Source organism: Psittacula echo (genome assembly GCF_963264785.1).
Source record: "Psittacula echo genome assembly, chromosome: 1".
NCBI classification, from domain to species: Eukaryota; Metazoa; Chordata; class Aves; order Psittaciformes; family Psittacidae; genus Psittacula; species Psittacula echo.
This window is the reverse complement of record NC_137735.1, coordinates 2,492,231-2,508,653: the sequence shown is the minus strand read 5'-3', so window position 1 is coordinate 2,508,653 and position 16,423 is coordinate 2,492,231. Positions and strand designations below refer to the sequence as shown.

The 16,423-nt window shown below is 50.0% G+C and overlaps 1 protein-coding gene across 1 annotated transcript in view; it reads right to left on the bottom strand.

Annotated features, from left to right (window-relative positions):
• DNAAF9 (dynein axonemal assembly factor 9) overlaps window positions 1-7,873 on the bottom strand; it is a gene marked incomplete at both ends in the record, with an annotated part of 73,478 nt that extends 65,605 nt beyond the window's left edge. The window contains one exon of the mRNA XM_080632120.1: window positions 7,788-7,873. Within this exon, the coding sequence (XP_080488246.1) occupies window positions 7,788-7,873 (86 nt within the window). The remainder of the gene's footprint in view (window positions 1-7,787) is intronic.
• Between the last annotated feature and the right edge of the window lie 8,550 nt (window positions 7,874-16,423).

Genomic DNA, 16,423 nt, shown 5'->3' with positions numbered 1-16,423 from the left:
CCTCAGCTCCATCTAAACCTGCCCTGGTGCAGCTTGAGGCCGGTTCCTCTTGTCCCATCCCTTGTTCCTTGGGAGCAGAGCCCAGCCCCTCCTGGCTCCATCCTCCTCTCAGGCACTTGTAGGGAGCCATCAGGTCCCCCCTGAGCCTTCTCTTCTCCAGACTGAACCCCCCAGGTCCCTCAGCCCTTCCCCATCACACTTGGGCTCCAGGCCCAAGTGAGTTGAATATTGGTGTTACACTTCCTTAAGGAGACAGTCCAGACATAAAAGGAAAAAGCATGCAGCAGATTATTTATTCATTATTTCATTACATTTATGACCATAAAGATGTTTATTTCAATCTTAATATTGAAGAGCCTTCAGAAAATGTCTCCTTGCCTCGTTTAAAGTGGTTTCTGGGAAAGAAATCTTTAGAAAAGCTTCTTCACAGATTAAAATATTTTCAACATCATTTCCAATGTGTATAAATCATTATATTCAAAGGCTGACATGAAGAACAGAAGACTTCTGTGGCTGGATAAAGGCAGCATTCAGAAATGGTGGGGAGAATAATTAGAATTCTTACTACACGCCCTTAAACAATACAGGCTAAGCTGTGGATAAAGTCAGAGGGGGGAAAATGGCATTTTCTTGCATTCTGCATTAAACAGTCATCTGACAAAAACAAAGCAACTGTGCTGGGAACAAATATCCATGATTCTTCCCGCCTCCAACACAAGCACCCCAGCAAGAGCGCTAATTTTTTACTTTTCAGTTTATCCCAATAACTCAATTTCAAAGAGAAACTATGACAAAAAAGCTCCACACAATAGCATAACCCCACTTTCCTGAAAGAGGTGGCTCCACATCCACCACATATATAGCCACAAGCATGTTTTATAGTAGCTTACTGCTGAAAAATCTGCATTAGTTGTGTTTGAAAATACAACTGAAGCCCTTCCTAGGAAGCCCCTAACTCCTGGACTTCAGTGAGACCTGGACAAGACATGAGCTGCAGGCTACTTACCCAATGAGACAACCACAGACAATGAGGTTGTTTTACAAGTGGATAATAAGTTGAAGTAGACAAAGTGAGAATTTGCCCAGCATGCACTTTTGAACCTAAGGTGGGATTCCTACATCATCTTAAGCCTGTGTAAGAGCCCAGAGTGCTGAAAGCGATGGTTCAGACACCCCTGTTGTCCTGCATCCAGCTCTGCAGCAACAGCACAAGAGAGACATGGAGCTGCTGGAATGAGTCCAGAGGACACAACAGAGATGCTGCGAGGGCTGGAGCAGCTCTGCTCTGGAGCCAGGCTGAGAGAGCTGGGCTGGGGCAGCCTGGACAAGAGAAGGCTCCTGAAGGGGAGACCTTAGAGCAGCTCCAGTGCCTAAAGGGGCTGCAGGAAACCTGGAGAGGGGCTTGGGACAAGGGCCTGTAGGGCCAGGCCAAGGGGAATGGCTTGAACCTGCCCGAGGGGAGACTGAGATGAGCTCTTAGGCAGAAGCTCTTCCCTGTGAGGGTGCTGAGGCGCTGGCCCAGGGTGCCCAGAGAAGCTGTGGCTGCCCCATCCCTGGCAGTGCTCAAGGCCAGGTTGGACACAGGGGCTTGGAGCAAGCTGCTCCAGTGGAAGGGGTCCCTGCCCTGTGGCAGGGGTTGGAACTGGGTGAGCTTTAAGCTCCCTTTCAACCCAAACCATTCTATGATTCGCACTGCTTTTGTATTTGCACTAACAATCCTGGAGCCATGTGTCAAGCCACACCAACTTAAGGATCCAAACTAACAACCCTAGCCGAAGAATTTAAAGACAACCCCATAGAATCCTAGAACCAAACAAGCTGATCCTACTGCTGCTGAAGGCAGCACAGAAAGCAAAGCCACCCTTTAGGGTAGCATCTGGTAGCTTGGGCAAATTAAGAAACTAGATATTGAGGTACTTGATATTCTGCTCATCTTGGACTAGATCCAAATAAAAGGGGGCAGATAACTGACAATCATTAACTTCTAAGAATTAGTGCTCATCTGTTCACACGTCTTCATACTCATTATGCAAAGTACCTGGCTGTCACAGCTTAGGAACAGGCACAGACAGTGCTGCAAGCCATGGTTGTTGGCAAATAACACGACATTAACAACTGTGCCTTTCTCAATCAAGAACGAATTAGTTTCTATTTTATACCCCACAGTATTTTCATTTTCATTTTATTTATGTTTCCACAATGCCATTATATAGTTTCTGTATATAGTGTTGCTAGCATTTAGCCTGCGTGCAAGCTTCCTTTCCTTGACATTGTAATCTCCAGCAGCAACGATAACAGCATTGATCCTGGAGTGATTCCCGATGGATTCCCATCGGCTGGCATGGCTGCAGCTAGGGTTGACAACGCTGACAAAGGATGTGATTGCACTGTGGTGAATATGGTTTTGCTCCATATTGGCAGATGTTACGCTCCTCCCCCACAAAGGCTCCAGTTCTAAAACCCCACACGTGCTGAAGCCTTGAGAAACAGCAGTGAACAAGAGAAAAAACCCAGGACAGCCCTGGCCAGCCTGCGCAAACCCTTACGTTGACAAGGTTGAACACTGGTTTTAACATAAAGGACTTGATTTAAGGAAGAAAAAGCTGGAAAATAAATAAAACTGAAAGATAAAAGAGTTTATTTTTCCCCCCAAATCTCACTTCTTGTTAACTTGCTGCTACCACCATCTGTTTCCACTCTAGCCCCAAAACGTCCAGTTTATTTTTCATGAGCCTTTTGTTGACCTCACTGCTTCTAACAGAGACATTATTACTGTCTGCTTATATCAGAGGCCAGGATTTCCCACACTCTGACATTATCACCATCTTAATGTATCTGTGTAAGAGAAACAAGATGTCAGACTGAATCCAAGACACTTGGAATTTCATTTTAAAGCAGTTCTTTTGAAACTCGCTACCTAGCTTGAACAGTAACATACAGAGTTTGGGGTTTTGTTGATTGTTTTTTTCCCCCCTTAGCTCACCAAAATACCTGTTTTACTGCTCACAAAAGACAACAGTATTCACTCACTTCAAAATACATGATGGTTTTCCAGCTGTTTTCAAGATTTCTCTAAATCAAACATAGGGACTATAAATAGGAAGTATAGCAACTTTAAAAACACTTAGCATGTTTAGGAACAGTAAGCAGCAAATATTAAAAGTGGACCAAAAAGAAGACATTTTAATGCTGCATGCATTTTACAGGACCAAGTCTTTTGCTTCTTGACTTGAAATGGACAGTAATACTAAACTAATTCAGAGACCTCAAAGCACGTAGGAACAAGAATGAATCTCTGCTTACTAAACACTTGGGACTGCCCGATTCCGTTTGCAAATTAGAAGTTTATTCAGGATCTTTGGCACTGCAGCACATCTTAACAGTAGCACTGTTTATTACGGATGAACATCACTATCCATGCTGGTATTTTATATAACCACACTGCACAGTGCAGCCCTTCCGCAGACTTGTTTGCTATAAGCAACTCACAGAATCCCAGCCTGGTTTGTGTTTTGGAGCTTAAAGGCCAGCCAGTTCCAAGCCCCTGCCATGGGCAGGGACACCTTCCACTAGAGCAGCTTGCTCCAAGCCCCCGTGTCCAACCTGGCCTTGAACACTGCCAGGGATGGGGCAGCCCCAGCTTCTCTGGGCACCCTGGGCCAGGGCCTCAGCACCCTCACAGGGAAGAGCTTCTGCCTAAGAGCTCATCTCAATCTCCCCTCTGGCAGATTAAAGCCATTCCCCTTGGCCTGTCCCTACAGGCCCTTGTAAAAATTCTCTCCAGATCAGACCTCAACACCAGCTAACAGGCTGCAAATGAATCACAGAATGAAAGAATGGCTCCTCTACGAAATGAAGCTCCTCCATGAAGGCAACGAAATGATAAATTGCCCATCACCTACAGGCACATACACACCAGTCAGACCTGCAGCTTTGATGCATTCTCCCACAGGTTGATTTACAAACACCAGGTCTGTGTTTTCACTCTCTTAAATTGTAGCACACCATCAAGAATGCCAGCATTATCACCTGAGAAAATATTTGAGGCAGTAGGAAAGACCAGCAGCTGAAGTGTAATTACTCTGCTATCAGTCCACCTCTGATCAGAAAGACAAAGCAAGCATGTGGCACTTCAGCAGAAATCAGAAGTTAAGCTGCAGTGCCTTAAGACTAAACATACTTTCAGAGCCCACTGCTGGACTACAACCACTGCAGCCACAAAACCCTAAGCCAGATGATTTGCCATCCGTTCAAACTAAAGGATCACAAAGGGGTAACTCCTAATGAAGCTGCACAGGCAGCAGAGTTAACACGATGGCTCTGCTTCTCTCCTTTGGCAGCTTTTCCTTCACAAGCATTTAGTCTACCTTTCTATTCCCATCAACCATACAGTCCCACATCCCTCTCTTGCCTTAGCCTAGCACTCAACAGACTTCTTACATCTCTAACACAGTAGAAACCCATCCATATTCAAGGAATGGGTTCTGTTTCTCTTTGTTATCCTCCTCTATTTCAGTAAGTTCAATTAGTTCTCTCTTTGCAAGGATAAAATACAGCTTGTTCCTTAAAAATAGCTTGGTGAAACTGTTCTCTTACAAAATCCTGAACCTCAGCATAATTACACAAAGAACACATGGATAGAAACCGTTAATCTTTCAACACAGATGTGTCCCTTAATAAAACTGGTTGGGAAACCACAACAACTTCTTCAGCCCTGTACCACCTCCCAGACAACCCCCAACTGCTCCTCTGAAGCCACAGGAGAAAAGCCACACAATTAACCACGATGTGATTAAAACCAGAATGGATTTGAGTGTGATAATATTAGACATGTAGGCAGAGACAACATAAAAATTAACCCAAGTATTCATTTTGTACAGACACACAGTGAGAATTAATCTGTATTATGCTGCCAACATGAGTAACTAATGAGGATTTGCCTGCTCTAAGTAAAGGTAATGAAAAATCGGGTGGGTGCACTATGAAATAAAACAGATTCACCTTGATTTTAGATGGTGATATATAACAAAAGCATTGAATAAATTAAGTTCAGAAATGCATGTATTCTTAAGGAAAACACTCACCACTAAACAAAGACACATGAAACATGACATCACCTTCTAAAAAGCCATCCCCTTTTTGGACAACAGGCATCTCTTAGTTCCTTTTTATTTACTAAAGCCATCCTTTCTTGTGTTGCTACAACGCTGAGGATCTCTGTGGTAAACGCCAGTTCCTGACACACCATATGGCAGACCAAAACTCTGAGGTATGTGGAAGAACTCCAAGAATTATCTCTATTCTTTATATAGTCTTCAGAATTTTTCCATTCCTGTTTGGGACTTCGGAGGGGGTGGGGAAAAGAGGGATTGTTTTGTTATAAGTTATTTTTATTAAGTGTCCGCTATCTGCTGACTGCTTGGGAAATTTATTGCAGATACTGGTCTCCCTGCCTCCATCTGGCCTGGCAAATAACATGCACATGAACAAATGTTGAGGAGGAAAAAGAATTAACGGATGACATGCCTCTTGCAAACATGCCAAAGTACAGATGCTGCCTGGATCTCCCAGCGGAGCTCGAAAGCTTGCAGATGTTCGCAGAGTCTGAATGTTCTCATGTCAACTCTGAAACAGGATCTCAGATTACAAAAATCACTCGTAAAGAAAGAGGTTTGAGTGGAAACCATTTTCCCTTTCAGCTCTTCTTTTTTTACCGTCTTGGTGTTTTATTACTCATCACGAATTTATAGATGCTTTCCAGCTATAAACAGATACTAAGCTCCTTCTAAACAAGATTCGTTTACTCAGTGAAATTAAAATTCACTGAAAAGGTCACTCTTCCTTCCCTCTTATGAGCAATTCAGTTTCTAGCTGCAGGCAGAGAAGGAACACAACCACCATAGAACAGCCATGTTCATGCATTTCAAACAGGCGCCCTCCATTTTTCTCTCAGGGCTGGGTTTCTCATTGCACAGGCAGATTGTCTGAGAAGTGTAAATGCTTCTGTTCCCTTCTTATATATATCTATATATATAAAAAAAACCCTTTATGTTTTGTCTTTTAATTCAAAATCTACAGCAAACACAGACCCACTTTAATAGCCAGGCAGCTCAGCCAACTGTTTGGTTGCAATTGACATGCAGTCTCCCAGTTATCCTGACTCCACACTGGTGAATACTTCCACGTATTGTGCTCTAACTATTGAAAGCAACAAGCACTTCAGTTCCTGGGTTGTTCTTTGTGAATAAAATCATGGAATCGTTTAGGTTAGAAAAGACCTCGGAGATAGGAGATATTGAGTTCAACCACAGCACTGCCAAGGCCATCACTAAACTATGTCCCTAAGCACCCGATTTACACATCTTTTAAATACCTGCAGGGACGGTGACTCCAGCACTGCCCTGGGCAGCCTGTTCCAATGCCCCAGCACCCTTAGGGGAAGGAATTGTTCCTAATACCCAATTTAAATCTCCCCTTGCACAACTTGAGGCTGTTTCTATTCAGACATTCCAGATATACACTGTCGCCTAACACACACAAGGGTGCACCTTGAATCTTTAAGAGGAAATAGAGCTCTAGCAATCAAAGGATACCTGAGCTGACACTTGAGATCTCACTGAGCCAAACCTATCATCTAACATATCCTCGCACTCCACCTCTTGTCCAGCACTATCCCCTCTATTTCTGTTGCCTTCTCCACAAGCCACCCAGTGATGCCCACACAAATACACAATCCCCTTTCCTTCCATAATCCCTCCACCCCTCCCAAATCTCTGCTATCCCTACCCTACTTCAGCATTCCTACCTTTCAAGAGCCCTTCTTCCCTCCTTCCAAGGCAGACCCACATCCATTCCCTACCAAACCAGACCCAGGCTTCGCTCCCTACAGTCACACCATCCAAGCCCATCTCTCCAGACCAGCCCCTCTTTCAGGTCCTCAAACCTCCCTTTTTGTCCCCCTGTCACCCCCTGCTCCATCCCAGCCTCCCACACACCCTCCTCCAGTGGGATTCAGGAGTTGACAATCCCTACAGCCACAAGGTCAAGCCAGGCCCCTGCTGCCATCCTCTCAAGGCCATCAACCCTTCTCTCCAGGTGCTCCCTGCAAAACCGGCCTTCCACTGCCCCATCCCTGGCAGTGTTCAAGGCCAGGTTGGACACGGGCTTGGAGCAAGCTGCTCCAGTGGAAGGCGTCCCTGACTGTGGCAGGGGTTGGAACCGGATGGGCTTTAAGGTCCCTTCCAACACAAACCAGTCTGGGATTCTATGCTTCCCCAATGATGTCTCATCCCTTCTCCCCATAGCTCCAGCCCCCCATAACCACTCCAACCTCCTTAACACCTCCAAGTCTCCCTGCAACACCCCCAAAACTACATAATGCCCAGAAACCTCCTCTTAACACCCGCAACCCCTCTATTCGAGCCTACTCCAGCATCTCCATAGCCTTTAACCCACTCAACCTTCCCATCAACGCTCTTAACATCCTATTCTCTTCCCAATCCCCACCTTCCCAGCCCTCAGCTCTCTGAACACCCAGCTTCTCCCCACCAACCCCCTTAACACCCCCCTCAACACCTCTACATCACCCCCTCGGTGCACCCCAGCACCTTTAACACCCCAACCCCGCTCCATGCAGCCCCTTCAACGCCCCCAGCCTCCCTCACACCCTTCAGCGCCCACCGCCGCCCGGCTCCACCCCGCTTCAATGCAGCCCAAAGCCCGGCCCTTCCCTGTCAGCCCCTCGGCTTCCCCCCGCACCCTCACGGCCCTTCCCCGGCCCCCGTTACCTGAGGAAGGCGCTGGCGGCCCGGGGTGGCCGCGGCGAGGGCCGCGGGGCCGGCGGGAGGAGCGCGGAGCGGCCGCACAGCGCCATGGCGACAGAGATGCAGCGGCGACAGGAGGCGAGGGAGCCGGCAGCACTGCGGGAGCCGCGCCCCGCCCGGACCGCACCACCGTGCAAAGGGGGGGGGCAGCGGTATGGCCCGCACGCTACTACCAGCGCTCTCCGCCTCTCCGGCAGCGTAGGGTTCAACGTGAGCTTCTCCGAGTCTTACACGGAGGGAGAACGGAAAGGCTTCTACCGCACATTATAGCTGCGTGCAAACACAGGGGCGGACACGGTTGGATCCCCCCTCTATGAGGCGTGGGCTCGTCCAACTCCTGCCTCCTTGCACACACCCCCTCGCAACGCTCATTCCAACACCCCCTATGCCCCCCCCTCCGCTCATGGGCGCGGCCAACCCCCACCACAACCACCCCCCCGCTGTGAGTGGGCTCGCCCGAGTCCTCCGAGCCCTATGGGGTGATGTGACACAGACCCCATGGACCCCCCCAGGGACCCTATGGGGTGATGTGACACGGATCCCATAGACACCTCCAGGGACCCTATGGGGTGATGTGACACGGATCCCATAGACCCCCCCAGGGACCCTATGGGGTGATGTGACACGGATCCCATAGACCCCCCCAGGGACCCTATGGGGTGATGTGACACGGATCCCATAGACCCCCCCAGGGACCCTATGGGGTGATGTGACACGGATCCCATAGACCCCCCCAGGGACCCTAAGGGGTGATGTGACACGGACCACATGGACTGCCACAAACCTCCAGGGCCCCATGGGGTGATGTGACATGGACCCTCATGGGGTGCTGTGCCCTGGCCTCCCCCAAACACCCTACAGCACCCCAATGTGCTCCCCAGCACTGCTTCCCCTATGTAAACCCATCCCAAATTACCACTCCCTGCATCCTTGTACCCCAAAACCACTGCATCCCATCTGGGCACCCATCTGGGGCGAGTCACCAGCACCCCCACTATCACCCATAGCCCCTCCCTTGTTACCCTGCACCCCAAATATCCCTTGTTTCCAACCAGCATGGTTGGTTCATGTGCAGGTAGCAGGACACATCACCCCGCTCTGCTGGCTGTGTCCTGGTACCTGCGCAACCCAGACACCGTTTATTTGCTTTACATCAGAAATTTGGGGGTGAGAGGAGCAGAGCATCCCCCATCCTGCCCCATTCTGTCCCACTCAGAGGTGCCAGCCTTGCACCGGCTCTGGATTTCAACACCTCTTCCCCAGTCTTTCCCATTTTACTGGTTTTGCCTCTTTCCACCATCCTCTTGGGCCTGTGCGTTGCATCATAGAATAAAACAGGCTGGAAAAGCCCTTTCAGCTCATCCAGTCCAACCCTTACCCAGCACTGCCAAGGCCACCCCTAACCCATGGCACTGAGGCCTCATCTCCACGGGCTGTGAACACTTGCAGGGACGGTGACTGCAGCCCTGCCCTGGGCAGCCTGTTCCAATGCCTGAGCACCCTCTGGGGCAGGAATTGTTCCTCAGCTCCATCTGAACCTGCCCTGGTGCAGCTTGAGGCCGGTTCCTCTTGTCCCATCCCTTGTTCCTTGGGAGCAGAGCCCAGCCCCTCCTGGCTCCATCCTCCTCTCAGGCACTTGTAGGGAGCCATCAGGTCCCCCCTGAGCCTTCTCTTCTCCAGACTGAACCCCCCAGGTGCCTCAGCCCTTCCCCATCACACTTGGGCTCCAGGCCCTGCACCAGCTCCAGTGCCCTTCTCTGGCCCCGCTCCAGCCCCTCAATGTCTCTCTTGTAATGTCATTGCCAAAAGCCCCCCACCAGCACACTCAGCTCCCAGCACCATGATGCTGGAGCAGGGATTTTAGGTCCCACACACAAACACCTCTGATTATCTGTAATTAAAGGACTGAGGTCAACATGATGCAGGCAAGGATCTGGAACAGGGATTTAATGAACCATTGCAGGGTACATGGCTTCAAAACAATCACAGGGAACACATCCTTCTCCTCCTGCATCCTCCATCCTCACCATCACAGCCCGGGGGAAGGAAATATTCCCAAAGGCATCCCTGCCTGCGGCAGGGTTGAAGCTGGATGAGCTTTAAGGTCCCTTCCAACCCAAACCATTCTGTGATTCTATGATTTTATGGCATGACAAGCAGCTGAGCAAGCCTTAAGGGAAACCAAATTTGCTGCCATCACTCTCATCCCCCTACATTGTGCTTTTTTACCCACAGAAAGCCCTCTGTTAATCTGCAATGCTGAGCTTTCTATGCCCATTTCCATCCCCATTAATCCCCCTGGCTCCTCATCCCTGATGGAAAGCAAGATAAGACTGCTCATCTGCATCTTATTTTCATGACGTGGTGTTTGCCAAAAGCAGCACCGAGTCCTGAATCTGCAGCCTTTGGAGATGAGGGGCTCTCACGTACACCTCGCTTCCAACTCAGTGCAGGTGGGAACACGTTCCAAATGGGGATTTCTTTTTATCCCTACAAAACAAATTGGACTTTGCTCACTGCGGCAGAGCACAGAAGACAAGATAAATACACCAGGCCATGACCCAGCTGCCCCGGGGCAACCAGGAAGCGTTTTAGCTGTCCTCACTGATAAACTGAGATGGGTTTGATGGACAGACGTCCCTCAGCCATGGGTTACACCACCCAGCGCCATCCCATGAGCTGACAGGGAGTTGGCACCATCTCGAGGCCTCCCTGTTTTCTGAGCCCCTGGATATGCTTTGGAATGAGCTTGCTAAGGCGACATCAGCAGTGGGAACTGAAGCACTGAAAGGAAAAGCAGAGACCTTTGGTGTTTGTCAGCGTTGCTGAAACCTCCACAAAGCCCCTAACGCTCATCCCTCCTGCCCCTCTTGTTGGATACTCAATGGGACAGTCTCCTGCAGAGCTCCTCCTGATTGCTCCATCCTACCCCATGGACACCACCCTCCAAAAGGCTTTCCTAGGCTCCCTCTGCATCCAGGACTCGCGTGACCAGCAGGTCGAAGGAGGTGATCCTGCCCCTCTACTCTGCTCTCGTGAGACCTCACTTGGAGCATTGTGTGCAGTTCTGGTGTCCTCAACATAAAAAGGACATGGAACTGTTGGAACAAGTCCAGAGGAGGCCACGAGGATGATCAGGGGCTGGAGCACCTCCTGTATGGAGACAGGCTGAGAAAGTTGGGGCTGTTCAGCCTGGAGAAGAGAAGGCTGCGTGGAGACCTCAGAGCAGCTTCCAGTGTCTGAAGGGGGCCTACAAGGATGCTGGGGATGGACTCTTCATCAGGGACTGCAGTGACAGGACAAGGGGTAATGGGTTCAAACTGAAACAGGGGAAGTTCAGATTGGATCTAAGGAAGAAATTCTTTACTGTGAGGGTGGTGAGGCACTGGAATGGGTTGCCCAGGGAGGTTGTGAATGCTCCATCCCTGGTGGTGTTCAAGGCCAGGTTGGATGAGGCCTTGGGTGCCATGGTTTAGTGTGAGGTGTCCCTGCCCATGGCAGGGGGGTTGGAACTGGATGATCTTAAGGTCCTTTCCAACCCTCACTATTCTATGATTCTATGAAAGAAGTGGCCATGTCCTTGCTGTCCTTTCCCTGCAGCAAGCACCGTCCTTAACATTTGGTTGCTGTGTTGGCTCCTTCCACCTTCTCTTCGGGATGCAACCAAGACCCTGATGGCGACGATCCATCACATCCAGGGGTGTTCATGTGCCTGCCCAAGGGTGTGCAGAGCTCCGAAAACACCCCACAGGGAGAGGAGAAGGGAAAGGGATCTTCCCAGGACAGGAGTTGGTGCAATTTTGTCCCCAAGGCTTTTCTTTCAGCCAAGAAGAGACATTTCACACCTCACGTATGGCACCAGGCTGCTACCTGCAGCCTTGCGTTTCCTTTGGGTGCAGGGCAATGCAGAAGCAGATCAACAGCCTGGAAAACACCCAACAGAGAGGTCAGACCTCCTGGAGAAGGAGTGATGTGGAAGGGAAAGGGATGCCTGGCAGCAGGGCTGGGAAAGGACACAACATCAACCATTGCTCCTGCTCCCTGGCATCCTGAGCTTCATTGTCCCACGTTTTGAGGGTTGCAAGTGAATTAAATCCATACCAACTGCCAAAGGAAGGAAGAGGGAAGCAGAAGCTTTGGAAAAGGGGGGGAAAGCTGCTGCTGATGTTCCTTGGTGGATCCTCCTGACCTAGATCTTGTCCAACAGTAAACCACCAAATCTGGGTTAAGTCTCTGTTCGCTTGACCTGATGCTGTGCTTTCAGCTTGGATACCTCCCCATTGGCATCTGCCTATGGAAAGAGTCTGCCTTTGCCCCCTCTCCCATGCATACCTGATTATTTTTAGCAAATCCCTGCTGCAGCGATGGAGAAAACAATGTTGGATGCAGAGGCCAAAAATAGCTGTTGTTTGCCCCAAGCCGTGCACCTGGAGATGTCCTCCATTCCCTCATGGATGAGGAATGCCAACCCCAGGCTGGAGGCTGCGTTTCAGTAAGGAATTAACGCATACACCCCCTGCTACCGGTATGTGCCCAACCCTTCCCTGCGGAAGGCATTGGCATGGTTTGTCAGCTGCAGGAAGGCTTTGGTGTCCTGATGTATGCCAAGGAGCCATTCCAGGATGGTGGAACCCCAGTTTACCAGCAGGAAGACCTGTCTCCATCCCTTGTGTTCAACAGGGCAGCCCCAGAAATAAAACTGGAGGTTACAGCTCCAACCCTGGCTCTCGCTACTGTGCCAGGCACAGCTGAGGGACAGCTGGTAACCAGTGGCAGTGACAGCACAACAGCTACAAATAAAACAAACAGAACAGCTCCATGGCTTGTACAAATCCTGCTGCCAGCTTCCAGCAGCCTAGGAGCCAAGGATCCATAGAACGGTTTGGGTTGGAAGGGGCCTTAAAGCTCCTCCAGCTCCAACCCCTGCCACGGGCAGGGACCCCTTCCACTAGAGCAGCTTGCTCCAAGCCCCTGTGTCCAACCTGGCCTTGAACACTGCCAGGGATGGGGCAGCCACAGCTTCTCTGGGCACCCTGGGCCAGCGCCTCAGCACCCTCACAGGGAAGAGCTTCTGCCTAAGAGCTCAGCTCAGTCTCCCCTCTGGCAGGTTCAAGCCATTCCCCTTGGCCTGGCCCTACAGGCCCTTGTCCCAAGCCCCTCTCCAGCTTTCCTGCAGCCCCTTTAGGCACTGGAGCTGCTCTAAGGTCTCCCCTTCAGGAGCCTTCTCTTGTCCAGGCTGCCCCAGCCCAGCTCTCTCAGCCTGGCTCCAGAGCAGAGCTGCTCCAGCCCTTGCAGCATCTCCATGGCCTCCTCTGGACCTGCTCCACGAGGTCAACCAATACCCCCAAGTCCTTCTCCTCAGGGTGCTCCTTCCAGTGTCCCCCTGTGTTTGCGCTGGGGATTGCCCTGACCCAGGTGCAGAACCATCTTTTAGGGCTTTCAGTTCTCCTTCTCTTATGCCTATATCAGCATCACGAATTCAAAGAGCCATTTTCCCACTCTAACAGCACTAGGAAATAGAGAGAAAAAATGAAGCATGGTGAACAAACAAGGTAGTCCCCTGCTGCGTTTCATAAGTATTGCGTTTCCTCCCTTCTCTTCGGATTTATGGGATCCTGTTGCATTTATGGGATCCCATAAATGTTTCAGCAGAGCCCACCCTCCAGGCAGGGTTCTGATAGCAGCGAATGTTTGTACCAAGAACAAACCTGCTGCCTACAGAGCTCTCCATGGAAGAATCATGAATAGCACCAGGCAGGGATAAAACAAGAGGGTAACAAAAGTTTCCCACTTTTCACCTTGTGAGGGAAAACTAAATAATAGATTATGATAGCAATAAAGAAACCCCTGCTCCATTCATCCAAGTTCTTCGGGCTATAAGGTCTTAGTCCTTCTCAAGTGCTATGCTGAGAGGAGAGATAGGAAGACTTCCTTTGCCCCTACTTTATTGGTTTATTCTCATTGCAAAAGGCAGCCCCCAAGTCAAAACAATAAAAAGGCAAGCTCATTCTCCAGCAAGCTGAGGTCTGCGCGTTTATACCACCATGAATAACGTGCACCCATGGAACAGGGTGGAGATGCAGGAGATGATGGAGACACGACACACCAAGGTCCTGTAAGCACAGGAAATGTACACAGAAATAGCAGTGCTGATCTTGAGTTACCCAGGCTTTTATCCTTAGAGCCATCACTCTTTGTAAATGAAGAGTTTAGCCAAGAGAGAGACGAGGCTGAGGGTGACCATGGGGTTTGTTAGGTGTTAGGAGGTTGTAATGAGGTGGGGGTCAGTCCCTTCTCCCAAGGGACAAGGGATGGGACAAGAGGAACCGGCCTCAAGCTGCACCAGGGCAGGTTTAGATGGAGCTGAGGAACAATTCCTGCCCCAGAGGGTGCTCAGGCATTGGAACAGGCTGCCCAGGGCAGGGCTGCAGGCACCGTCCCTGCAAGTGTTCACAGCCCGTGGAGACGAGGCCTCAGTGCCATGGGTTAGGGGTGGCCTTGGCAGTGCTGGGGAATGGGCTTGATGATCTGAAAGGTCTTTTCCAACCCAGTTGATTCTATGAGTCTATGTTCCGTTTGCAATGGGTAACTCCATGCAAGGAGGGCATTTGATGCTGTTTGTATTCATTGCTGAAGTTGACTTCTTCAGTGATTGTTGGAGCAGAGAGGTGTTTGCTGTCCGACGGGGGAACCACCATCCCTGAGAATAGTTTAGTGTCACAGCTCCTTAATCCCAAGAGGGTCTGGGACATCTCCAGGTGCCATTGTAAGACACCTCTTGATGAAAAATAAAGATTAGTTTCTAGAATTCTTCCCAGCTTAATTTCCATAGCTTTACCTTGGCTCCATGGAATAAACCTCAAATCTCATCTACTCACTCGCTGTGTGACCATGGAGGTTAAAGGCAGCACTTTCTAAAGCTGTTTGGCAATATCAGATTGACCACTGTGGGATTTTTGTGTCAAAACAGAGGGAATAATTACCTGGAGTGATGTGCTAGCTTCTCTCCTTTTACACCCTGGGTGCTCTGGAAAGAGGAAACAGTCAGCATATATCTTAGGATCATAGGGAAATCCATGTTGGAAGGGACCTCAAGAGGTCTTACTACTTCAACCTCCTGCTTGAAGCAGGATCAGCCATGAAGTCAGTTGCTCAAGGCTGGATTCAATCTGCTCTTGAAAAACTCCAGGGATGGAGACAGTGCAACCTCCTGGACCCCATACACCAAACCTCAGTGGTTTCCTTGGGATCTGCTCCTCTTCATATGCTTGCCCAGGGCAACCAGGTACCCACCGTCAGCACTATGGCTGGCCTCCGGTTGGAAGGCCATCAGCTCATGGAGGCCACCAGCTTTACACCCATCTTTTCCCCTCCCTGTTGGTAGAGTTGTTTAAGTCTCAGATGGAAGAGGAAGCCAGAACCTACAGCACTTGCTGTGTGGCCCCCCCTGCATCTTGTTACCTCCAGGAACAGCTTCCCACCTCTCCCATCCCGCTCAAATCCCTCCCCTCACTGTGCTTCACCCTTCCAGGAGCCTCCTCTTGACGCTGCCTGGGGATACACTTCTTAAAACACCATTTGAGCCAACAGCATCTGATTTTAGAGCTCTCCAGCTCGCTCTCAAGTCTCTACCTGTTGGCCTCGACCATCAGGCTGGGGAGAGGCTGCAACTTCAGGCAATGCAATGCCTTCAAAGGCTGGATGTGGAAGTGAAGAGCATCTCTGAGCCTCTCCATGGTGGTCCTGGAGAGCTCTGGGCTTCTCCTAAGGGGCCCACAGAGGGTGACTAAGAAAGGAAATCTGCCAGCAAGCTTATACTTTCTTTAATTCCATTGCATCATACTGGAAACTCACACTGCTCTATGAGGATCTGCATGAGCCATGCTGCCCTGCTGCACCTCTCCTCTCAGTTTTCCTCTCCTAAAGACTCCCAGAAGCTGTTCCTCTCCCTCTGAGACCATTTCCCTCCATCCTTCACCCACCACTTCTCCCAGAAAACAGTCAGAATTTCTCTTTATCCAGAGTGTTGCACTCTTGGACTCCCTGCTTCCAGCTTGCAGTGGTTTCTGGCTCAGAAAGGTTGTGAGCCGACAAGGCCAGGGATGTCAGGAAGCGAAAATCCACCTAAGCTTTTCATCTCGTTTTGCCAACGTTTCCTTTAAGTGAGATATTGATGCTGCCGATGCCAACATCTTCAACATTTCCCACGTACCACTATGTTCAGTCCAGTGCTGTCCACCTCCTTTGCAAGAGGAGGGAAACACCAGCAGTGCATTGGGAATTGGGACCTAACTCCTCTGAGCCCCTTTCTCTCCTTTTTCACCGAGGAAGGACGTTTATGGCCAAGACTCCATCACTAATTTTCATCCTGCAGAGTCGCTGCTGCCTTTCCATCTCCTTTTAAACCTCTTTCATGGCAAGAGTCAGCCCCTGACCAGGGTTTCCCAGATCTCCAAAGAAGCAGTACCTCACTGACCACTTCGCTTGCTGGATCCAGGGGAAGGAAACAGGAATGAGATAATTTGGAAAGCTATTATTGCTCTGTTTTGGCTTGCCCAGCGGAAAGCCAGGAGTCTGATCAGCGAACACTGAGCAGTGAT